At 42.0% G+C, this 26,734-nt stretch overlaps 1 protein-coding gene across 4 annotated transcripts in view; it reads left to right on the top strand.

Moving 5' to 3' along the window:
• Positions 1-26,734, top strand: part of Rnf216 (ring finger protein 216) — a 163,616-nt gene that overhangs the window by 129,487 nt on the left and 7,395 nt on the right. For 3 of the 4 annotated variants that reach the window (XM_047533010.1, XM_047533008.1, XM_047533009.1), the window contains exons 14-15: positions 2,254-2,351; positions 7,921-8,143. In XM_047533010.1, the coding sequence (XP_047388966.1) occupies positions 2,254-2,351; positions 7,921-8,143 (321 nt within the window). Of the gene's footprint in view, positions 1-2,253; positions 2,352-7,920; positions 8,144-12,671; positions 12,888-26,734 lie in introns of those variants that run through there. The other variant, XM_047533011.1, reaches the window with a different exon arrangement.

Raw genomic sequence — 26,734 nt, 5'->3', positions numbered from 1 at the left:
TCTCCCCAGTTGATCACCTTCTCTTCACTTTCTCACCCACCTCCCTAGTCTGGGCCTCCTTTGTCCCTTTCTTGGATGACCATGCTAGCTCCATATTGTCTCTTGCACTTCCACTATTTTCTCCTTTCAATCTGTTTTCCACCCAGAATTATCTTTAAGATCACCAACCTGCTGGACATAGTGACACATGTCTGAAATTCCAGCAACTCCTGAGACTGGGAGGAGGATCACAAGTTCAAGGTCAGCCTGGATAACTTAACCCTGTCTCAATATAAAAATAAGAAGGAGCTGGGGTTGTGGCTCAGTAGTAGAGCATTTGCCTAGCATGTGTGGAGCACCACATATAAAAAAATAAATTTAAAAAGGTCTATCAATATCTAAAAAAGTTTTTAAAAATAAAAAAATAAGAAGAGCTCAGATGTAGCTCAATGGTAGAGTGCTTGCCTAGCATGTGCAAAGCCTTGGTTTGATTTTCATTGCCATACATACAATAAAGGGGGGAAATCACAAACCTGATCATGTCACTTCCATGCTTTTGGTGGCTTTCTAGTACCCTAGATCAAAGATCAAACTGTTAATTGCACCCAAAGATCCTGTATGGACAAGCCTTAAGGCCTCACCAGGACTGTGTACACAGCCTGCAGTTAGCTACAGGAACCCACTAGCCTAGCTTTGCCTGCCAACATCGACTGCTGCTGTCCTCTTCCTGGCAGACTCTTCTCTTCTCACCAACCCATTTAGGTATCACTGACTCATCTTTCAAATCTCAGGCTTCACTTCCTTAATCCTTCTCTGTCTCCCAGACTAGGTCAGGTCCCCAGTCAAAGCCAATCTTTTCCTCCACTGTACTTATTAGGATTAGAATTTTCATTTATGTCCATGCTCATTGGATTAACATTCTTGGGGTTTTGCTGTTGTTTGGTGGGTTTGTTTTGCTTTTGTTTTTATTTTGCAATACAGGGAATCTAACCCAGGACCTTTTTGTATGTTAGCCTAGCACTTTACCACTGTGCTACATCTCTAGCCCTTTTTATGTTACTTTGAGAGAGGGTCTCAGTTGCCCAGGCTGGCCTTGAATTCCATCCCTCTGCCTCAGATTCCCAAGAGACTGGGATTATAGGCATATACCACCACACCAGCAAGTTCTTATTATTGGTGTGTGTTTTAGGCAGCTCTTTTGTCACTGTGACCAAAATACCTGGCAAGAACAATGTGGAGGAAAAGTTTATTTGGGGCTCACCATTTTAGAGCTTTCAGTTCACACTTGGGTGACTCCATAGTTCTGGGCCTGAGGTGAGGCAGAACATCATGACAGGAAAAGAGCTCAGGACTTGGCAACAAGGAAACAGAGCTCTGCCCACAAGGGACAAAATATAAACTTCAAAGGCACACCACCAGTGACCTGCCTCCTCTAGCTACTCCCTACCTGCCTAGAGTTCCCATCCAGTTAATCCATATTAATGGATTAATGCATTGATTAGGTTACGGCTATCAGTACTCAAATCATTTCACCTCTTAACTTTCTTGCATTGTCTTACATGTGAACTTTTGGGGGACACCTCATATTAATCCATAACATTTTACTCCATCCCCCAAAAGCCATCTGTGAACTGAAACCTCTGAAATTGTGAGCCTCAAATAAACTTTCCATCCTCTACATTGTTCTAGTCAAATCTTCTGGTCATAGCGATGAAAAAGCTAACTAAAGTGGTATGGAACAATTTCTGTTACTTACAAAAATGTTTTATAAAATATGAAGGATCCTATATTGAAGTGTGGTGATTGTTTTAAATTTTTATTTGTAAATGAAGTTAAACTGTGAGGTATGACATTAATGGTTTATGAGTTAAACTAATCTAGACTTTTCCTCAATCCCATGCCAGAGGACTGGACATAGGGATTGGGAAGAAGGTCCAGACAGACCCTACCTTCAAGAAGCTTGCAGCATTTCATTTTTAAGGACCCAAGAATCTGTCTCTTGTGGTATTTCCAGGTGTCCTGCAACATTTCAGAAAACTTGTACAGACTGGGTGGTGGGAGCACACTTTCTTTAGACTTAGGAGGAAAATATCCTTCTGACTTCTGATGCTTTTTACCTCTCCCTGTTGAGTGATGACTTTAGAAATAGCCCTGCCAAAGGGGACAGAGAGCCGCTGGGAAATTCCAAGCCCCATGAAACTCCATTTGTTGAACGGGAGTTTATATGGCCTACACTCACCAGAAGCTGTCTTTATCTCTGTCCTTTGTCCTCAGGAGACCTGTAGGAAGTGTCAGGGACTCTGGAAAGAACACAACGGCCTCACCTGTGAAGAGCTGGCTGAAAAGGATGACATCAAGTACCGAACATCTATGTGAGTAATATGACTCAGAGGACTTGTCACTGACTTGTCTCCCCAGCTAACCTGCGTTTGGCCAAGGGGGAAGAGTGTTCTGTGGGGGGAACAAGCCCAAGTCATCTTGGTCTAGGGTAACCTTAAGGAAGGCACTATGCTGAGCCTGTTTCCTCGTCTCTATAGCTTCGTGGAGCTATTTCAGAAGTCATATAGCACATATGCGTTCAAGAAATGTTCCCCCTCTCCTTATTGTTTAGATAAATGTGCTATACTTGCACATCTTGATTAGATTAGATTGCACTAATGCTGCTTATATCTGTGTTCTAGGATACTGATGCTAAGATATTAAGTAGAATTGCCAACTGCCAGAATGCAAAGTGACACATCAGTAATAATAACCATTACTTGTGGGGTGCTCCATGTGTGACTGAGCACTTTGCAAATATTGACTTACTAAAATATAGCAGCATAAGTTCTACAGGAGTGTGTTTCTCCTTTAACAGTTCAGTCCTACCAGACTGATAGGTTTGTCCCATAAGGTCACTCAGAGATCCAGGTTCCTTTATGTCACTGCCTCACCATTCCCTAAGCATGGTGTTCTCACTTGCATAATTGTGCCAGGATTGTGGCTACATTTATACTCCAGCATTGGAAAGAAGGAAAAAAGACAAGTTATCAGGCTGTCAACTTTTCTTTAAGTTGTGAGTGCTGCAGAAATTATGTATATCACCTCTGCTCATACCCCATCAGTCAAGATTGAGTCACATGAGCAAAACCAGGCTCTAAAGCAGACAATACATGGACCCTCCAGCTGGGAAACTTTATGTCCAGCTTTAAGAAGTTTTGGTACAGAGAGGGGTTTGTTATTCAGAAATGAAGTGGGGAATGACATTTGGGGCAGAGTCTGTAAGTCTCCAACACAGGTATGTACTGCAATCCTCATTTTATAAGTAGGCTTCTGAGGTGCAGAGAGCCCAGGTAACTTGCCCATGGTCATACAAGTAGTAAGTGACATAGCAGGGATTTGAACGAAGGCATGTGACTTCCTGCTATGTTCAGTACCACAACTTTTGGAGGGCAGAACAATGACCCCCAGTGATGTCATCCTCACATGACAAAAGGGATTTTACAGATATGTTTAAGGTGTGGAAATTATCAGAGTGAACCTAATCTAGTCATGAGTCCTTAAAAGGAGAGAGCATTTCCCAGCTGTGGTCAGAGAGCAAGTGATGCAGAAGGAACATTGAGTCAGAGAAACATGAGAAGGACTTGACCTCACATGTCAAGTACTGGCTTTGAATATAGAGGAAGGAAGCCATAAGGTAGCCTCTGTGTCAGTTGTGGTCCACTCAGCATCTGAGTCAGCCTAGGCACTTGGAGCAATGTGTAGCCCTCTCAGCTTGGCATCCTTCTAGATCAGCAGTAAGAGAATCAGACCAGAACATGCAGATGTAATTGTCCATTCAGAATCCAAAACTCACTCAGATATGCTTCTTCCATAGTAGAAGGGGATGCAGGACACATCACAAGCTTAACTTAGGAAAGGATATCCTAGTGCATACCCCTGACCTTCACACCACCAGAGCTTCATAGAGATTACATGCTTCGTATTTCCAAGGAGTTATCTCCACTAACTGACGTTCATGTACTATAGGAATATGCCTTCAGGTACCTGGTGCTTCAGGTTCATCATGTTCTATCTGTGTCATTGAAGTAGTAGACCAGTGTATAGTCCTGGTGGAAAACAGATGATAATTTTGTTGTCAACTGCTGGTGTTCTCTGCCATTGGACAGAAAATAAAGTGTTTTCCAGATTAGTACCTATGTACAGGTTGCCAGGAGCTATGTTTATTTGCTCAGAGTAAGAAGAGTCATTTGCAGCAGCAGCTGCAATTAGTTAGCACCTGATGAGACTCACATAATACACTGTTCTCCAAGTCCAAGGACCAAAAAGAGGTCTGCAGAGAATCAACAACACTGCCTTTTTTTTTTTTTTTTTTTTTTTAAGAGATGGGGTGCTTTGGGGTCTTCAGCTTGCCTTCCCTTACCATATAGCCCTTCCTCGATTGATCAGAGAAGTAAAGAATCCTCCCAGTTACCAAGCATCAAAAATAAGAAATAGGATATACACAAAGAGTTATAGGTTCAGTAACTGCTATGAAACGAGGCACAATTTTGGTACCTTGAGTAACGTGTTAAGAAACTGCTGTGGATATAGTGATCGAGCATATGCCCAGCACATGCAAGACCCTGAATTCCATTGCTAGTACCCAGAAAATTTAAAAAATAAACAAGTCTGACTTCCTATCTCATCATGTGCTCTTTTCTGCAAATGCTCCTGTCATTGTGACATCATCCACCACAGAGCCTTCACCATACCTGAACAAATGCCACCATCAATGCTCTTGAATCTCTAGAACTGTGTGCTAAATAAACTTTTTTTTTTTTTTCCTATTTAAGCACCAGGCCTCAGGAATCAGATTAAGAACCTCAAACCTGTCAGTAGTATAAAACATAACAGGGCCTGCATTTTGCTTCTCTGTCAATTTTGGGATTTTTTTGTTTGGTTGTTTGGTTGGTTGGTTTTTTGGTTTGTTTTTTCAGATTATTTTTCTTATGAAAATTGTCAAGCATCCATGACAGAAATAATAGTACAATGAACTCCCAACAGTTATCTTGTGTGTGTGTGTGTGTGTGTATGGTGCTGGGGATTGAACCCAGGGCCTTGTGCATGCAAGGCAAGCACTCCACCAACCGAGCTATATCCCCAGCCCCTATCCTTTTTTTCTTGTTTTTAAACTGCTAAACTGCTGTAGTAATTTCAGGCAAATCCAGTTCCCTGGCAATATGTCATCTTACCATTAATGGCTTACTTTTCCCCCTTACATAGCAAATTATATTAATGATTTGTTAAAATCATTAACAAAATTGACAATAAGTCTTTGCTAATATCTCAGCCCAGTTTATAGCTCTCCCAGTTGTCTCAAAATAGCTACATGTGTTCACAATTGGTTTAGTCAATAAGGGTATCCTCCCTCCTCAACACACTGCTTATCATTGCCATTGATTTATGGAAAACAAGGACAGACTTTTAAAGTATCTTCTAATGCTGACTGCTTTTTCATGATATCATTTAACTTGTTCTTCTGTCTTTTCTCTAAATTAGAGTTTACATTAAAGGCTTGATTAGGTTCATATTCAAATTGTTTTGGTGAGGATCTTTTATAAGAGGTACTGTGCATCTCACATTGCATTACAGCCAAAGCCACAGAGTGTCTGGTTGACCCATTATTAATTAAATGCTTTCAGGCAAGCAAACAACATGGCCAGAGTCACTGGTTTGATGGCTATGTGGCTTTAAGGAAAACAAGACTAGGGTTAAAAAGAACATTTAGAAACTACTACAGTAGTCCAACTCACTCTATTATAGAGCCCCAGATTAGGATGGCGGTATTGTGAAGAAGAGAGGATGGGTTTAAGAAACTTAAGTTAGCAGAACTTGGTGGCTGATAGATAGGGTGATAAGAGCAGAAGGAATCAAGATTCTCAAACTAGGGACTGGGGATGTAGCTCAGTGGTAGAGCAGCCCTTGGTTTTGTCCCCAGTATGGCAAAAAGGAAAAAAAGAAAAGTTACCAAATTCCAAACTCTGCAGGAAACAATCTTATTTCTAGAATTTCTACGTTATAATATTCAGATGAGATCAGGTGTATTCAGGGTGGTATGGCCATAGGCACACATTATAATATTCAAAATGCCCAGTTTCAACAGTAATTTAACAGGCATACAAAGAAACAGGAAAGTGTCACCTATTCACAGGAAAGAGCAGTGGACAGAAGCCTCCCCAAAGGATACACAGACATTGGATTTACTAGACAAAAAAAAAAAAAAAAAAAAAAAAATTATTGTAGCTGTAGATGGACAAGTACCTTTATTTTATTTAGTTAGTTTTATGCAGTGATAAAGCTCAAACCCAGTGCCTCACACATGCTAGAAGTGCTCTAGCACTGCTACAACCCCAGCCCTTACTAGACAAAAGATTTAAAATCTACTGTCTTAAATGTGCTCAAAGAGTGAAAGGATACCATGAACAGAGAGCTAAAAGAAGCTTAGCACAGTGATATATGTGTGCCTATAGTCCCACCTACTTGGGAGGTTAGGCAAAAGGATTACTTAAGCCCAAGAGTTTGTGCCCAACCTACTTACATAGCAAGACCCCATCTCAAAAAAAAAAAAAAGGGAATTTAGAGGTTATTAGTAGCAGTGTATGAACACGTAGTGAACAAGAAGAGAATAGAGAAATAATGAAAAGAAACCCATAAAAATACTTACTGTACCTGAAGATTTCAACAGCAGATTTGTGCAGGCATGAGAAGGAATCAGAACTGTTGAAGATAGGTCAATTGAAATTATCCAGTTGGAGAAACAGAAAGAAAAAAGAATGAAGAAAAGTGAGCAGAGAAAGGAACAGAAGGAATTTTTGAAGAAACAGTGATTGAAAACTTCCAAATTTGATGTAAGGATATGTGGAACATGTCATTTTATAGTTGCAAACATTGCACCATGGAAGCACATAGTACAGCAGGCAGCTCCTGACAGATGGCAGTTTGTCATTTTTGACTTGTCCACCCTACACATCAGTTCAGATGATTCTGGAGATAGGTAGGTAGCCTCCCTGTGAGCTTCCCCTCAACCAGGATTGAGTCATGTGTCTTGCCCTTGCTTCAAGGGAGTCTGGGAGTGTAGGACTGTGATGTGGGAGCACGACTCTTCCAACACAGAAGTCAGACTGGCAGTGGATCGTTCCCTCCACCGTTCCCAAGGCAAGTTTTTAAAATTTCAGGGTGTGCAACTAAGGTTTGGACTCACTAACTCTTAAGTTGTCAGCTTTATTTATATATATATATATACACACACACACACACACACACACACACACACACACACACACATATACATTTATTTATTTATTTTCATATATATTTATATATAAATAAAACACATAATTTAGGAAGACCTTGAGGTTTTTGTCCCCATTTTAAGTCTTTGGGATTCTTGGTAACAAACAGAAGTTATTTTTCTAAATGCTATGTGCTGGAGGCTTTATATCTTCTCTGTAATCCTCAAAACACCATGAGAAAGTTATGTTTTCCCAATTTAAAGGTGAGGAAACTGCCAGGCATGGTGCCACATGCCTATAATCTCAGTGACTTGGAAGACTAAGGATCACAAGTTCAAAGCCTGTCTCAGCAATTTAGCAAGGCCCTAAGCTACTTAAGGAACCTGTCACAAAATAAAAAGGACTGGGGATATGACTCAGTGGTTAAGTGTCTCTGAGTTTAATCCCAAGTACCAAAAAAAAAATAAAGGAAACTTAGTCTCCAGCCAGGTGGGAAATTTACCCAGGGTCAGACAATTATCTTTGAACTTAGTTCTCAGACTTCAGAACATTAGGTTCTTTTCACTCTTTGAATGTCACCAAACGCCACAAGCAGTCATAACACCTAGAAAGAAAGACTTAATGGCCATAATGTTTCTCTTTTCTCTTCATCTTCCCAGCCAACTCCAATCATGTTTTATTTTTTCAGTGAAGAAAAAATGACTGCCGCCCGCATTAGAAAATGCCACAAGTGTGGAACTGGCCTTATAAAATCAGAAGGCTGCAACCGCATGTCTTGCCGCTGTGGTGCCCAAATGTGCTACCTCTGTCGGGTGTCTATCAATGGATATGACCATTTCTGCCAGCATCCTCGTTCACCAGGAGCCCCTTGCCAGGAATGTTCAAGATGCTCCCTCTGGACCGACCCCACTGTGAGTAGATGCACAGCTGCTTATTTCCACATGGGGGAATAGAACCACACATCCTATAATGAAAACTATTTTGTATATTCATGACAAATTCTTACTCATGAGAAGATACAGGAAGTTACATAGACCAGTAACCACAGGAAAAACAAATGAGAAAGTAATCAAAAGCTGCTCATCAGAAAGTAAGCCAAAAGTGGTCACACAGGCCTGTGGTCACAACTACTCAGGAGATGAGGCAGCAGGATCACTTGAACTCACAAGTTCAAGATCAGCTTGGGCAACACAGCAATACCCCCATCTCAAAAATAAATAAATAAAAGAGTAAGTAGCATGTCCAAACAGTTTTCTGGGGGCAAATTCTTTGAATCCTTTAGGGAATAAACTTTTTCCTGTGCTCTCTGAAATATTCCAGAGCTTGGAGGAAGGAGCTTGGCACGGTGACACACGCCTGTAATCGTAGTGACTTGGGAGACTTGAGGCAGGAACATCACAAGTTTGAGGCCAGCCTCAGCAACTTAATGAGACCCTGTCAAAAAATAAAAGGCTTTTAATACCTTAATATTTTTCTCCTTCCTAAGGCCAAAGTAGTAGGCCAGTTTGAGGTAGATTCTTTTGCTACCTTTCATTCCAGTGTCTCAACTGATTTGATTTATTATCTTGAAAATAAAGTATATAGAAACAGTTAATAAATAAGTAAATAAATAAAAGACTGGGGTGTAGCTCAGTGTTAAACCCAGCACTCCTGGGTTCAGTCGCCAGCACTGCAAAAAAAAGAGAATGACCAAGTGTGTTCCAGAAATACAAGGATGTTTTACTATTAATAACCTTTAGATGGCAGAAAGACATCTAATAAAATCAAACATCCATTCTTGATTTAAGCTTTTAAAACTAAATATTATTCTTCAAACCCCCATATTTCAAATCAGTTGTAAGCATGTATTTAGCAGTGAAGTATATGAAAGTATTCCAAATAAAGTCAAGTATAAAATGATCACTGTTTTGTTCTGAAACTGCTAGTCAGTACACTTGACTAACAGAATAAAATAGATAGTGTATATGCTGGAGAAAGTCATGGCTAACTGGATGTGGTGGCACACGCCTGTAATCCCAGCAACTTGGGAGGCTGGGGCAGGAGGATTTCGAGTTCAAAATCCTCAGCAACTTAGCGACACACTAAGCAACTCAGAACCTATCTCTAAATAAAATACAAACTAGGACTGGGGATGTGGCTTAGTGGCTGAGTGCCCCTGAGTTCAATCCCTGGTACCTGGCCCATAAAAAAAAGTCATGACTAATGCTGATTAGCACCCACTAATGTATATCAGACACTGTTTTAGGTCCTCATGTAAAGAAAGGCAAATTCATCATTTTAAATTTGGAGAAGACAAAATAATCAATTAGAAAGCTAATATAAGCAGTAGAAAGATGACTAAATATAAAATATATATCGAATACTCTTTGCAGTAGAATTACAAATCATAAAATATCCTAGAAATGAATGTGAACAAGAAGTGTAAAGAAAACTACGAAACTATGTTGACGGACATGAAGAGAGCTGAACATATGCAGGAAGTATGATTTGTTCTTAAAATTTTTTTAATATTTACTTAAACAATTGGTTTTAGAATCACATTAAATTAAAAACAAGCACAGTTTGTTCTAAGCTGATCCTAAGGATAGTAACATGATAACATGCAAAGATTTTTTCTATCAAAAGGTGATTCATATCAGAGTTCCCCACTGACTTGGAGCAAGTGCATTAAGACCCACATAAAGCAGGCCTGGTGACAGATGGGTCCTCTCAGCTTTCCCTGGGGAAAGCGAAGGTGGCCTGGGTGTCATAGTCCTCAGAAGGGGCATGTGGTATTATAGAGAGATCATTTCTTGCCAAAGTCACTTAGAAATCTAATGGAATTCACTTCTCAAGTAGGATTCTTTCTTTTTTTTTTTTTTTTTTTTTTCCCCCAAAAAATGACTGGTTTTGCAAATTAGACTAATTTTTACTAAAAGCTGATCTAACCAAAACCATGTAGACTAGGACAAGCATAGGTAAATATATCAAAAGAACTGGAGAAATGACAGATTGAGTCATTTGTTCATTCTTAACTGGACAGTGGTTTCAGAACTGGTCTGAACAGAAAGCCCCTATCCTCATTGAGTGTGTATTCAAATGCATTATAAAACATGAACCTTCCATGAAGTTAGTACTAAATCGAATTTAGTACTGTTCATTCAGAAGAATCAGAATGAGGTAGTGAGGAAAGACGGGCTGGAGGAGGCGACCATTTCAAATGAGGAATGCGGGCAGCTGTTTCTGAGGGCAGCATTTGCAATAAAACCTGTAAGAGCAAGGCCACTGGGGAAATCAAACAAACTGAGCATGTTTGGGGACCAGAAAGAAGGCAGGTATGGCTTATAGGTGCTGAGCTGTGGGAGGTGAGAAGAACCATCCTGAACCCCTGTTGAGGGTCTTAGTGCAGTGATAGCTGCTGCAGGGCATTAAAGGGGGTTGTGTTTTCAAGATCATACTGGCTACTATTATATAGTGAGGGCACATTTGAGAGTTTTTGTGGGAGACTTGGCTAACGACTGGGAAATACCTCAGGAAAACCAAGGACATGACTTTTGTAACCTTGGAGCAGAGAAGGTCCTTCTTAGCATTATATCAAGGCCACTAAGAAAATATAAATTCTCACTGGGCATGGTGGCAACCCAGGAGGCTGAGGCAGGAGGATTGTGAGTTCACAGCCAATCTCAGCAAAAGTGAGGTGCTTAGCAACTCAGTGAGACCCTGTCTCTAGATAAAATATAGGATGTGGCTCAGTGGTCGAGTGCCCCTAAATTTAATCCCTGGTATCCAAAAAATAAAAAAATAACATTCTAATTGGCAAGACACAATAAGCAATGATAAAGATAAATGGAAAACTAGGGGAAATACTGGTAACACATATATGATACAGATAAATATTCTTGATATGTAGAGAATAAAATAACTCAATAAGAAGTCAGTAAGTGTTCCTATATTAATAGGGATTGATTTGACTCAAAAGAACATGAAACCTAAAAATAGCAACAGGGCCTGAGGGTGTAGATAGCTCAGTGGTAGAGCTCTTCCCTGGCACGAGCAAGGCCCTAGGTTCAATCCCCACCTCTGGCATGAGGCTGTGGGTTCAGTTCCCAGTACTGCAAAAGAACAAAATAAATAAAATAAAAATGTCTTTCTCCCTCATGTGTGCATGCAACAGTGGATCCTAGAGAGGAAATAGCCGCTCTACCAGGTACCTCAAGCTCCACCATTCCTTGAGGGCCCATCCCTATGTGGTCATGGTCTAGAGAGAGCCCTGGTTGATTAACGCAGGAGTCAAAAGGAATATTTTGCTTCCAAAAAGCTGCCTCAGGTCATTTCTACTTTGATCCCATCAGCCAGAACATAATCCTATGGCCTTCTCAACCTAAAAGAGACTGGGAAAGTCTTCTCTTTATTAGGTCAGGATGGCACCAACTAAATTTCACTATTGTAAGAGAGGCAGATGTTCTCCTGGGGAATCAGCTCAGTCTGTTCTCTGTAGCTGAAAGAGATGGACAAGGAAGTGAAAAAGGAATTACAAGTAGGCAGTAAAGTTAGAACAAACTACTTGCTTTTCTATCTACCATAATCCGTTTTAGAGTTGTAAAACTGATGCCTCCTAATAAATAAGTAGAAATTAAAATATAATACATCAGTGGAAGGTATTTTTCAGATTGACAGTAAAAGTCCTGTTGGGGAAGACATGGGGAGATGGTGCCTCAGACACTGGTTAGGAGTATAACTGATATATAGGGAGGAGAGTGTATAAATCAGAAGGGTTTTTTGCAGTTGTTTTCTTTTTTGTTCTCATTTTTGTTTTTTGTGAGAGTCTCCCTGTGTTGCCCATCTGGCATGGGAACTTGCAACCTTCCTGTCTCAGCCTCCAAAGTAACTGGTACTATAGGCATGTGCTGCTGCACCTAACCAGATCGAAAATGTTAGTCAGCCAGGCTCAGTGACGCATGTCTATAGTCCCAGCAGCTCAGGAGGCTGAAACAGGAAGATCAAAAGTTCAGGGCCAGACTCAGCAACTTAGCAAGGCCCTGTCTCAAAATAAAATATAAAAGGGCTGGGGAGGACGGGGGTTATGGCTCAGTGGTAGAGCACTTGCCTAGCATATGTGAGGCACTGGGTTCAATCTCAGCACCACATATAATAAATAAAGGTCCATCAAAAACTAAAAAAAAAATATATATATATATATAAAGGGCTGGGGATATGGCTCAGTGGTTGAGTACCCCGGAGTTCAATTCCAAAAAAAAGAAAAGAAAGAAATGTTAATGTCCATTCCTTGACCTATAGCTATTCCACTTACTAGAGAAAATTATGCTAAGGAGTCACTGGACAAGTTCACAAAGATCTTCTACAAAACTATTCATTAGTTGAAGTGGTGTAAATTAAAAACCACATTTAAACATTCCAAAAAATAGGTGATACATTTAATTTTATATGTGTTCATATTAGAATAATACCAAAAAAATCATGCTACATGTATATTTTAAAACATGGAGGAGAAAAACATGGGAAGATTGACACATAGCGAATGAACAGCATGGACAGACCAAGCTGCCATGGGGCAGGTGGCAACAACAAGGACTGAAGACTGTGGAACCCCTCTCAGTATGAGCAGGACAGTTGGGCCCATCACAGGACTGCTGCTTAGCTTCAGCTTGTTACCAGGTGAGACTGCTCAGAGTTGTCATGGCTTCCAGTTCTCCTGAGGCTGGAAATCTGTGTTTTAAGGTGAAATCTCCTGGTTTTAAAAAAAAAAATTGACCATTTATCCACGTACTTTGAAAACACTGTTCAGGCCAACACTTACTAAGCCAGAGAAAAGATCTGTACCTCTAGTGTGTACCTCTCTAACATTCTTACAAGAGAAGGTGCCAGGTTCAGAGGCTGGCCACTGAGTGAAGTTCACAGCAGATCTTTCTGGTATCCAAGGGCAGGGTAGCCTAGAGGCTGATCTCTTCCCATGTTAAACAATACATCATCCTCAGAGCACCACAGTGTGAAAAGCAGTCAGTCCTCCTAGAAACCATGTGGGGAATGTCCTATCTCAGGAATCACTGATCTTGATGAACCAGTGATACCCTCCACAGCCTGCCCTTCTGTCATCAAGGAAGTACATGGAAGAAAGCGAGGCCTCTGCACAGGAAGACCAGTCATCTTCTGTTGCTGATTTTGGGGGGAGGCACAGCCCAGTAGGAAGTACTCATCAGGTAGTGCACAGGGCCCTCTGAGACAGGCCTTTCTGCCAACTCCCTTTACCATCTCTCCAACTAGCATCTGTAGAACTTCATGAGGAAATAGGGTCCTTTTTCTTCAGCTGAAGCTTCCAGACCCTAACCTTAATTTTATTTCCAGAAATAAAGAACAGAGTGGATGTCGCCACATGAGGGCAGATGTTTAGCAGTGTGGCCTATTCTCAACACTGTTTCTCTCTGCTCTGCTCACTCTTATTCTGGTTCTTCACCTGCACCTCTCTCCCCCCATACCCAGGTATGGAATTGATTATAAAGTTTTCTTGTGCACTGCCACCTTGTCTGACTACCGCAGCATGCACCTATCCTGTTTTCTTGTCAAATCGTCATCTAGCCTGAAGAAAGTTCTGTCATTGTTCAAATGAAGTTTGAGAGGAAGGTCAAGCAAATACAAATTCCTCCAATTTCCTCTGCTCACCATAGCCAGAGATTTTGTTCCATTTGTCCTGTTCCCATCAAAACAGGGATCAGCCTGGTTTCCTTGATTCTCACCAGGAGACCGATTAAATTCCACCCCAGCATCTGTTGGGGCGTCCGAGAACACAAAGCCATTCAGAAGAGCAGTGAAACAAAGCTTGCCCTGTCCTGCATGCCTGTTCTCTGGCCTCATTAGTTGATGGGGCCAGAAAGGATCTCTCATCAGCAGCAAGGGAGTTGTCCCTTCATGATTCAGAAAAAAGTGAAATTCTCATCCTAAATGATCAGAGATTTCTCAGGAACCTGAACTAACACCATACAAAGAGCTCATATGGTAAATAACAGCTTTGTATGTTTGTTATCAAACATGAGCCAAAAACAAGAGTCTTATAAAAAGAAACTATTTTCTTTAGGAATGAGGAAAAACTGAAGCAAATGCAGCTACAACAGGCCACAGCTTTCTGTACCAAAGATAGAATGCAACACCAAGCCTCAGCATGTAGAGGAACAAGTGGGAGAATTATCCTGGACATTACTGTTACTCTACCCCAACATCCTGACTCTTGTCCACATGTGGCCACAGCAGTGGCTACTAAAGGAACTATATCCCTGTGTCACTGTTAGGAGCCGTGTTCAGAAGAACATCACCTAGCAATCTGGATTCTGGAAGTATAGCATAATTCATGATAGCATGTTCTCTAAATAAAAAATAAAGTCCGTGTTTGTCTTGAATTTGGGCTGCAACAAATCGCAGAGAATTGTCTTCAACAACTTTTTTCTTTTAATATGACAGTTTGAAGCCTGGTCTAATAAAACCCAAAGCCTTTTACAGCCAACTTACAAGTTTGTGGCATTACTTCCGAGCCATTTGGTTAGTAGAAGGTAGACTCATTTTTCCCAGACCAGCAGTAGGTTGACCCTCACACTCGCATGTGTTCATATATTCTATTTTGTAATGGTGCTCTAAGGCAGATGGGTCCTCCCAGGCTCACAAATGAGGAAACCTACTAGGGATTGAAGCCAGTAACTGGCAGCTCAGTTTCCATCCCAGGGCCTCTGTCCCCCAGCCTGCGTGCTTCTTGCGTGAAGAGCATGACATCCTCCTGCAGGTCAGGCATGGGGACAGCACCAGCATTTTTGAAGCCATGGCTTGAGCAGTCAGGGAAAAAAATGTAATTGCACAGGATCAATGGAGGAAGAAGAGTAGATAAGAGCATTGATGAAGAAAAGGTAGAAACCCAACAAGGAAAAGGATTCCAGACTCTAGGTTGGAAACTAATTTTCGGCTTCAACATTTTTTCTTAACATCTTCCTTCCTTCCTTCCCTCCCTCCCTCCCTCCCTCCCTCCCTCCTTCCTTCCCTCCTTCCCTCCTTCCCTCCTTCCTTTCCTCCCTTTTTTTTTTTTTTTCTCCAAAAGAAGAGTAGGGAAATGAGCCCACGTTATTGCACATCACCCAACTTTCACAGCTGGCCTCGGCTTTTTATTTCTAGTCACTGTTCTAAATATTATTGTTTCCATTAAAAAAAAAAAAAAAAAAAAGGAGTGTGTGTCATCTCTGAACTTGCATGGAATCTGGCCTTGGTTTCTTCAGCCTTCCCTTAGAGCCACATATACAGCATTGTGCAACTACTGTATAAGACTTGGCATGGAGTTGGGCGTACCAGTTTACCAAATGATGTTCAGGTCCTGAACCTAAGTAACTACTTCCACAAATACAGAAGATGGCAGAGAGATGCCCATGGGGTCTCTAAGCCTTGCAGAGCACTCTCGCTGGACAGCAACTCCACTGAACAAGTTGCAGATGGTGGGAGGGGCCTGTAGGTCCTCCACCTTTGACCACATCCCAGACTGGATTTTAATATTACCAAAGGACTTTACAAAGGCAGAAACAGTGTGTTGAACATGTGTGTTGGTGCAGTTTGTCTTCAGCAAATCCCAGCAGGCCCCAGCCTGAGCACTTGACCCTGACAGGAGTCAAAACATGGCCACATTCCACCCCACCTCCGGGTCCTTTTGGAGGAGGTGCTCAGGACAGAAAGGCATTTGAGTGCTGGGCCTCTTTGACCCAAGGAGACTGCTGTAGAAGCCAGAGGCCAGCCTGGAGCCTGTGAAATCCAGCATGTTGTCCAGCTCCTGCTGGCCAGTCCAGCCCAGCTGCACAGCATGGGCCTCTCAGAGCCGGTCTTCCCAGACCTGATTCTCCCCCTCCCCCACCATTTCCTGTTGCAGGGAGACAGCTGGGGGTGGGGGTTAGGGTCTGCTGTTGCTGAGGGATCTACAGCCAGATCTGGGAATAATTTGAAACTAAATCTTGGCTCTTTGGAAGTCTTTCATGAAGTCATTGCAAGTTTATTAACAACAGCTGTGGCCACACCTGACCTGGATCCCAGCCCCAACCCACTCCCAGAATCACAGGAGGGGAGGTAGCAATTTGCAATTCTGGGTCACCTTTAGGGAAGATTAAGTTAATGAAGAAGTGTCCCATACTTCCCTGTGGTCACAGGAGGCTGGTGAGCAGGCAGGCAGATGGTCAGCCCTGGTGACCAGAAGTGTTGGAAAAGAGACTCAAAGGACTTTTGAAAGGTTTTGGCAAGAACAGCTCTGTGCCAGTGCTCTCATGTCAGCCTTGGGAGCCATCAGCTGTGGCTGGTGGTTGCTGTTAACATCTGACCTGTAAAAATATTCTTTGTTCCCTTCAACCACTTGCAGTTTCTCTTCCTGCATTTTCTCCTGTCCAAACCTTGCAGTGTGAACAGAGCTATGGGGCTTCGTTGTTTAGGGACAAGGGAAGGGTGTTTTTTTCATTTTCTATTCTTAATTAAAACCTCTCTGGTGACTTCTACCTCACTTCCTGCGAATTTCTGGAGCAGCTGGGCCCCTGCCTTCTCCCCTCCCCACTCACCCCACATGCACGTGAAGCAAGCCTGCCAGGGCCTTGTGTGTCAGGCCCAGCACTTTTCTGTATCCTGCTGAGCTCAGAAGAATTCAAGGGAAGGAAATAAACCTCTCCCTGTTAAGATGCAGCCCTCATTTCTTCATGTAAAGCACTCTTCCAGATCTGTAGTAGACAAGGCTTCACTCCACTTTCTGCTTTGTCCTTGACACTGCACAGGGATGCTTTGCCCACCATGGGGCAGTTCAGACACTTCTTTCCCAGTCCTCATTGGGATTCATTGGGATCCAAGAGTTCTTCTAAGATAACCATGGGCGTATATTAATAGGGGCACTAGGTGGTTTCACTGCCACCCAAGCCTGATGTGTTGTCATACCCAGTCTTTTAGAGACCCCGTCAGTCTTGGAACATCTTAATCACTTACCCCTGTCTGCTCCCTCCCATTTGGTGGATCTGAAATTTTTTACCAAAAACCAGGCACAGTGATATGTATCTTTAATCCTAACAACTCGTTTGGCTGAGGCAGGAAAATCTCAAGCTCAAGGTCAGCTTCAAGAATTTAGCAAAATGCTGTCTCAAAAATAAAAGAAAAAGGGCTGGGAATGTAACTTAGCAGTAGAGCGCCCCCTGAGTTCAGTCCCCAAGACCGCAAAAGAAAAGCAGGGGTAGAGTTTTCCCCAAGATTGGAGGGAGCCAGAAATAGGGCATAGAAGGGAACTCATTCAGGCCTGCTGGATCCTTTTCAGTCCAAAGGCCAGGGAAGATGCTGGAAGCAGGCCACCCTTGGACCTGTGTACCGTGGCCTGGGGGGCGGGGGGCACTCTGTAAGGGCAAGGACATACGCAGCGGGCTGGTCCTCCTGCAGTCCCCCTCTGCCAAGGCAGACCAGCCATGAAGGGAGCCCAGGTCTCAGGCAGGCCTAGTGAGCCTAACAGCCCAGACTGGAGCATGTAAGCCCAGACCTCCTGCCCAGTCCCCACTGATTTTAATAGGTCTCTGCACCTCCGAACCTTAGTGTCCTCTTGTGAAATCCCTTCTAGACCCTTGTGCATGGACTTTTGCTTTTATGCAGGCTAGCAGGCACAGAGCATGGTCTTCCAGGATGAAATTTCAGTGGATTTTGTTTTGTTTTGCATTTGGGTTTTTTTTTTTTTTTTTTTTTTTTGCGGTGCTGGGGATTTGAACCCAGGGCCTTGTGCTTGTGAGGCAAGCACTCTACCAACTGAGCTATATCCCCAACCCTGCATTTGGTTTTGGTTTTTTGTTGGTGGTTTGGTTTGGATTTGGGTTTTTGGTTTGGTTTGGTTTGGTACTGGGATTGAACCCAGGGGCACTCTACCACTGAGCCACATCCCTAGCCCTTTTTACATTTTATTTTAAGACAGAGCCTCGCCGAGTTGATGAAGCTGGCTTTAAACTTGTGTACATCTTCTGTACTGAAAATGTAGACCTTTTTTTTTTTTTTTTTTGGTCATTGTTACCTAAATAATACAGTATAGCAACTATTTACATGGCTTTTACATTTTATTAAGTATTATACATAATCTAGATATCATTTAAAATATACAGGAAGGTATACTATCATATATAACTAAAAAGAATCAGTAAATTCAAAAATAAATATACTAGAAGGGGCTAGGATGTAGCCTTGTGGTAGATCCCTTCCCTGGCACATACATGCTCTGAGTTTAATCACCAGCACCACAAAAGATAAAGTGTACCAGAGGGTATACATAGATCATGTGCTAATACATCATTTTTTATAACAGACTAAGCATCTGCAGACTTTGTTATCTTCTAGTGTTCCTAAATCAACCCCTTGCAGATAGCAAAGGACAATTGTAATGACCTTTTTTTAGTGAATAAATTCCACCCCTGGTTTTTTTTATGACAGAAAGAGAAAATTCCCTGGGACCCCCTGGCCTTAGGGTAACTTGGTGTCCTCATAAGAAATGCCTCAGGCAAGGACACCTTCAAGTATGAATTACCATCCTGGGGCTAGGCTGACATCAGAGGGCGTGAACATTACCCCTGGTCAGAGTGAGAGCTGTAGACCCTTGTCTACAATGCAGGTTTCTGGCTCAACTCAGGTGAGGTTTCTGCTCTCCCATTGCCTGCTCCACTGGGCAAGAGGGCTCTGCTGGCTATTACCAAAGGCCACACACCAAGGAAATCTGTCAGAGTCATTGACTAGGGCATCTTAAGGGGCAACATATGCACTGTGGGCGGCTGAACCCAAGAACATCAGAATTATTTGTGAGGATGCCCAAGGGCGCAGCCCCTTTTCTTCCTTTCCCTGCTGCTGAGCTTCTGGAGCCTCATCTTGCTTTGTTTGGTTCTGCTACTTCTTGTGTTTACTGGAGGAGACCTCAGAACTGCGCCCACCCTGAGGAGAAAGAACCTGCAGTGTTTTGGCAAAGAGGTTGAGCCTGAAAATAACCACTTCTAACTTGGACCAGCATGGACTGGGCCTGGGGTCTCCCTCACCAGAGTCTTCAACTCAGAAACCAGCGATTCCAGTGGTCAAGAGCTCTGGGTCTGGGCTGCCTAGGTAGAGCCTCAGAGCCCTCATCTGTAAGGTGGGGTGGTGCATGATGCCTCTCTAACGGAGGGCTGCACAGAGCACTCTGTGTCACCACCACTGTGCTTGGCACTCTTAAGAGGCCCTTCACCACTCACAACAAGCCTGTTTTAGAATGTACAACTTGCACATTAGGCAGTGAGAGTGGGGCTGGTCCCTGAACCCAGACCTGGAACTCCAAAGTCATAGGTGTTTCCATCCATCACGCGCACCATGGCCTTACCGTATAGAAGCCAGTGTCGCTTTAAGTGTCAGGTCATGAGCCCCCACCGCTAACTCTGTGGTTGAGTGACTTCAGCCCTAATTTCCTGTATATAACTTAGTTCAGGGGGAAGGAGGAGATTAGGCCTCTCTGTCATCTTCTTTCCTCCTATTGTTCCACATTTCCAGCTTCCCAGGGGTGTCCTAGATTTGTACCAGGGCAAACTCTTTCCCACTGTGTCCCCCGACCCCCACTGTGACTGGAATGTCTCCTGAGGGAACTGTCTTCCAGAAGGGACTCAGTTGCCATCTGTCAACCAGTCCAAACCCAAGAAGGACTAATGAGTGACCAGAATCTATCTTAACCTAGTCTTCCTTGCCTCTTTTTTTAAACAGTATTAATGTAGCAGTAAATATATATAAGATAAAAATTGCCATTTGTATGTGTACAATTCAGTCTGTCTTTGCTCTTGACGTGAGGATCTTGGAATGCTGAAGGTGGAAACTGCTTGTGAAAGAGTCTTCCACACCAAGTAAAACAAAGTCTTCCCTTAAGTCTAGCAATCTGGCTAGAAGTGTCCATTTTTTTCCTATAAAATTTTTTTTTTTTTTTTTTCAATTCAAATTGCTAAACAGCATCCTATGACTTCAGCCATTTGGAGAAAGTTAAAATCTGAGACAGTTGACTCACAAATTATGGTAAAATCATGTTGAACACCAGAATTTTTTAGTGAAATACAGACTGTTTTTAGATGCTGCAGGTGCTGCCAGACTCCCAAGGCAAGGATTGAGGGAAGTGGTCTCCAGGCCCCTTGCCAAATCAGAATGCTTGCTCAGAACTCTGGGAGGAGTGGAGAAAGGTAGGGGTGGTTGCTTCATTCCTGTGGGCTCTGAGACCCTGCCTCAGGAAGAACTCAGGAGGGCAAGCAAGGACCCTGCCCCTCGTGAACCTCTGCACTGTCCTACTGAAGCTGGCAGATCTGTCACAAACTTGGCTCATACCCGCCTGTGCCAGAACCTCAGCCCTCTCAAGGGAGCTCTCAGCTGGGATTTATCCAGGAGGCTGGGAACCTGCCACAGGAAGCCTCATGATGGAAATCAGTACGCAGCCACATGCTCACACCCTCAGCACTGCCACCAGCAGCCTGCCAAAGGGGAACTCTCTCCAGTACCTCATACTTTATTCCTCCTGACTGATGTGTCATGACAGTCTTGAGTGGGTGAGTGGCCAGTCTTCACTGCTCTGAAGTTTCCCAGCACTGACCAGACCCATGCAGGATGCCAGCTAGAACTGATCGCAGCACAGACCTTGGCTCCATGAGGGAGGGAGCACAGCTGCCTCTCTGTGTCCTCCGTATCTAACACCGTGCCTGGGGCAGAGGGCTCAGCATACAGGTCTGGTAAAGGAATGAACATTCCCCTGGCTTTCAAGTCACATAAGCAATGGGGACAAAGGAATCTCAAGATAACTGCAGATTATCTCCAGGAAAACTATTTGAATGACATTGTGGATAAAGAGATAAAACTTTGTCCCAGTTCAGCTCCTAATGTTCACCCTAACTTTGAGCAAGTCTTTTTCTCTGGGACCTCATCTCTGTGCCCTAAGGAAGTTGGAATGGATGATTTCTAAGATGCCTTCTTGTGCCATCAGAGGCCTTAGGAGTCCCAGGACTGATGGGCTCAACTACAATTAGGTGTGGAGTAGAGGTGGGGTTGAGGTGGAGCAGTGGGGTACTGATATTAACATATGGCCAGAGTCAGGAAACCTGTCTTACTTGAACAGTAAAGAAGCCACTTGAGGGCTGGGGAGATAGCTCAGTCAGTAGAGTTGCTTGCCTTGCAAGCACAAAGCCCTGGGTTCGATCCCTAGCACCGCAAAAAAAAAAAAAAAAAAAAAAGCCACTTGAGATTTTGAAACTCTGTAAGGAGTATGAAGTGGTAGGAGTATGCGAATTATAAAAGGATCAGTGTTTCTAACATTCTGGTAGTAAAAGCAATGATAGTGGCCCCACCCCCAAAAAAAGCCACTGAGAGACATATTAGAGGCATCTCCCAATCCTGTCTCACATTTGTTTTTCTTGGAATATCTCAAGTTTCTAAAATCTCTATCCCTCCCATTTTTTTAGTTCTTCTGCCCCTTGGTAATGAAGCTTGCTTTGTGCTGAGACCTATACATCTATGCATGCCCTAACCCACTTAGTCCTTACGACGGCCCACTTTGTAGAGGACACCCTCACACTTAAGATATTGGAATTTGCCTTGGCCACAGCTGCTTCCCATTTTACTTAATCACTTTCCTTTGTTTCTTTGCTTATTTCTTTTTCCCAAGGCCAATCACTGACTCAAAAGAAGTTTTTAGCTCTTAGTCCAGAAATCTCATAGAATATATCTTAATTTTCACAAAGGGACCTTCAAACTGTGTCCACCAAACCCTGTAGAGCTATTGGACCCCTGTGGGTTGATTCTTGATGATCTGTCTGTGGGATGAGGCATTCCCCCTTGTATGATGTCCTCAGAGGCTCAATGACCATGTCTTAGGAATTTTGTAGAGAATTTGTATTACCGGGAGGTGGACATGGTGACTCCTCTCAGACATCTGTGATGGGCATGGGCATTTTGCAGCTCCTGAGTGCATAATGGTAACTTGACCTTTGTCACCTCCCTGTGCCTTGTCAGAGCACCTGCACATAGGTGAGCTTCCTCCTGCTGGAAAGACTTGGCTATACAGCAGGAATTTGCAAGTGTCAGGGTTGGAAGAAGCTTATGAGACCATTTAGGTCAAACTTAACCATGTGGCAACTGAGGCCTGGAGAATGTACTAGCTTTTTGGGGTCTCCCACTATTGCCTTAGAGCCCACATCATGAGAGACCCTCTTATAAAGTCCTTTATCTCCGAAGCCAAGGGGATATGTTGTATCACAGCGTTTTCATTCCATCTGGATGACTTTCTGTTTCATTATTAGTTCAGAATGTAACCAGTGAACCTAGAGCAGCATCTCACAGAGAAGTACCTCAGTACATCTCTTGAACAAAATTCCTGACTTCAGAATTATTAAGGGTCATAATAACCTTGTGGTGAAATCACTAATTACTATCTATCTTGTCTGTGACATGACTCACCTGCTGTGAAAAAGTGCAGTCTACCCACTGCTTGGTGCTCTGATGAGGGACCCGGGGCTACATTCTTTGCAGCTCATGTGTGTCACTCTGATCCTCCTTTTGCATCTCGGAAGATTTGTGGATGTCATCAGACCAGCAAGAGAAGTCCAAAGTTCTCATAGGTGTTCCAGCCCAAAACAAAGGCTCAGGCTGGTTAAGCCTGGATGCCTTCTCTGGGGAATACATGTTTCCCATAGACCTCTAACCTTACTGAAACCTGCTCTGCCTGCCTCCCCCTCTGTATTGAGGTTCTGAGCCCCTCCCTCTCCTTCTCCTCACCTTGACTACTTTTAACTCGGAGAAGCTACAGGAAGACCCCAGGAGACAGGACCCCTTCCTGTGGTCAACCCTCTCTTTCTCTTGGTCTGAGCATCAGGGTTTGCACCGGTGCCCTAACTCTGCTCCTGGTTGACCCTCAGCCCTGTCAAAGATCCCTTGAGACCTGCAGCCTTCTGTGGCCACTCTGGCCCTCAGTTCTGACTGGGGCCAGGAAAGATAACCCCATCTCCATGGAATTTTTCAACCCAATGAATGTTCTTTTTTTTTTTTTTTTTTTTTTTTTTTGACACATACATTGGTTTATTTCTAATATTGGACATAATGAAGGATATAGATGAATACCAGTTGGGAGAGATACATAGGGCAAGAGATGTGGAAAGGATGTGAAACTTCAGTGCCTTCTGTAGGGTGCGATCTTTCAGAAACCTCCACATGCTCAGCAATCTGGAATCTTGTTAAATCCTATTGTTTTAGATTTTTTTTTAATTAAAATATTTTTTTATTTTTACAGACACATTTTGATTCATTGTACACAAATGGGGTACAACTTTTCATTTCTATGGTTGTACACAATGTAGATTCACACCATTCATGTAATCATACATATATATAGGGTAATACCGTCTGTTTCTTTCTGCTGTTTTTCCATCCCCACCCCCTCCCACCCATTTTTCCTCTACACCTTCCAAAGTTCTTTCATTCTTCTCATCCTGCCATCACCCCCCCCCCTCATTATATATTGCCATGCACTTATCAGAGAAAACATTCGGCCTTTGGATTTTGGGGCTTGACCTGTTTCACTTAGCATGATATTTTCCAACTTCATCCATTTACCAGCAGATGCCATAATTTTATTGTTCTTTATAGCTGAGTAATATTCCATTGTGTATATGTACCACAGTTTCTTTATCCATTCATCAGTTGAAGGACATCTAGGTTGGTTCCACAATCTAGCTATTATGAATTGAGCTGCTATGAACATTGATGTGGCTTCATCACTGTAGTATGCTGATTTTAAGTCCTTTGGGTGTAAACCAAGGAGTGGGATAGCTGGGTCAAATGGTGGGTCCATTCCAAGTTTTTTGAGGAATCTGCATACTGCTTTCCATAGTGGCTGCACCAATTTGCAACTCCACCAGCAATGTATGCGTGTGCCTTTTTCCCCACATCCAACACTTATTATTGCTTGTGTTCTTGATAATAGCCATTCTAATTGGAGTTAGATGAAATCTTAGGGTGGTTTTAATTTGCATTTCTCTAATTACTAGAGATGATGAGCACTTTTTCATATATTTGTTGATCCCCTGTATATCTTCTTCTATGAAGTGTCTGCCCATTTCCTTAGCCCATTTATTGATTGGGTTCTTTGTATTTTGGGTGTAAAGTTTTTTAAGTTCTTTATAAACTTTGGAGATGAGTGCTGTCTGAAGTGTATGTGGAAAAGATTTTCTCCCACTCTGTAGGCTCTTTTTACATTATCAATTATTTCCTGTGCTGAGAAAAAACTTGTTAGTTTGAATCTATCCCATTTATTGATTCTTGCTTTTATTTCTTACACTATGGGGGTCTTGTTAAGGAAGTCTGATCCTAAGCCAACATGATAGAGATTCGGGCCTACTTTTTCTTCTATTTGGTGAAGGGTCTCAGGTCTAATTCCTCGATACTTAATCCATTTTGAGTTGAGTTTTGTACAGGGTGAGAGATAGGGGTTTAATTTCATTTTACTGCATATGGATTTCCAGTTTTCCCAGCACCATTTGTTGAAGAGGCTGTCTCTTCTCCATTGTAAGTTTTTGGCACCTTTGTCTAGGATGAGGTATTGCTTTGACTATTCTGGGTCTTTTGTTCTTCCAGATGAATTTCATGATTGCTTTTTCTGTTTCTATGAGAAATGTCATAGGGATTTTAACTGGAATTGCATTAAATCTGTATAGTGCCTTTGGAAGTATGGCCATTTTGATAATATTAATTCTGCCTATCCAAGAGCATGGGAGATCTTTCCATCTTCTAAGGTCTTTCTCAATTTCTTTCTTCAGTGTTTTGTAGTTTTCATTGTAGAGATCTTTCACCTCTTTGGTTAGATTGATTCCCAAGTTTGTTTGTTTTTTGTTGTTGTTTTGGGTTTTTGTTTTTGTTTTTGTTTTTGAGACTATTGCGAATGGAGTTGTTTTCCTCATTTCCCTTTCAGATGTTTCATCACTTACGTATAAAAATGCTTTAGATTTATGTGTGTTGATTTTTTTATCCTGCTATTTTGCTGAATTCATTTATGAGGTCTAGAAGTTTTCTGGAGGAGTTTTTTGGATCCTCTAAATAGAGAATCATGTCATTAGCAATAGTGACAACTTGACATCTTTTCCTATTCGTATCCCTTTAATTTCTTTAGTCTGTCTAATAGCTCTGGCTAGTATTTCAAGGACGATGTTGAATAGAAGTGGTGAAAGAGGGCATCCCTATCTTGTTCCAGTTTTTAAAGGGAATGCTTTCAGTTTTTCTCCATTAAGAATGTTGGGTGCAGCCCATATAGGAAAAAAAAAAAAAAAAGAATGATATTGGGCTTAGCATAAATAGCCTTTACAATGTTCAGGTATGTTCCTACTATTCCTATTTTTTCTAGTGTTTTGAGCATGAAGGGGTGTTGTATTTTGTCAAACACTTTTTCTGCGTCAATTGAAACAACCATATGATTCTTATCCTTAAGTCTATTGACATGATGGATTACATTTATTGATTTACGGATGTTGAACCAACCTTGTATTCCCGGAATGAACCCACTTGATTGCGGTGCACTATCTTCTTAATATGTTTTTGGATATGGTTTGCCAGTATTTTGTTAAGGATCTTTGCATCTATATTCATCAAGGATATTGGTCTAAAATTTTCTTTCCTTGATGTGTCTTTGCCTGGTTTGAGTATGAGGGTGATATTAGCTTCATAGAATGAGAAGGGTTCCCTCCTTTTCTATTTCCTGGAATACTTTGTGAAGTATTTGAATGAGTTCTTTGAAGGTCTTATAGAACTTGGCTGAGAATCCATCTGGTCCTGGGCTTTTCTTTGTTGGTAACCTTTTGATGGCTTCTTCTATTTCATTGCTTGATATTGATCTGTTTAAATTGTGTATGTCCTCCTGGTTCAGTTTGGGAGGATCATATGTCTCTAGAAATTTGTCCATGTCTTTGGCATTTTCTATTTTGTTGGAATATAGATTTTCAAAGTAGCTTCTCATTATGTTATGTATTTCAGTGGTGTCAGTTGTGATATTTCCTTTTTCATCACGAATTTTAGTAATTTTTCTCCTCTTTGTTAGTGTGACTAAGGGTTTGTCTATTTTGTTTACTTTTTCAAAGAACCAACTTTTTGTTTTGTCAATTTTTTGAATTGTTTCTTTTCAATTTCATTGATTTCAGCTCTGATTTTAATTATTTCCTGTCTTCTACTACTTTTGGTGTTGTTCTGTTCTTCTTTTTGTAGGGCTTTGAGCTGTAATGTTAGGTCATTTAGTTGTTGACATTTTATTCTTTTCTTTAATGTGCTCCATGCAATGAATTTTCCTCTTAGTACTACTTTCATAGTGTCCCAGAGATTTTGATATATTGTATGGTCGTTCTCATTTACCTCTAAGAATTTTTTTATCTCCTCCCTGATGTTTTCTGTTATCCGTGCTTCATTCAATAGCATATTATTTAGTCTCCAGGTGTTGGAGTGATTTCTGTTTTTTATTTTGTCAGTGA

This window comes from Sciurus carolinensis, chromosome 18 (genome assembly GCF_902686445.1).
Source record: "Sciurus carolinensis chromosome 18, mSciCar1.2, whole genome shotgun sequence".
Lineage (NCBI taxonomy): Eukaryota > Metazoa > Chordata > Mammalia > Rodentia > Sciuridae > Sciurus > Sciurus carolinensis.
This window is presented reverse-complemented; position numbering and strand designations above follow the sequence as displayed.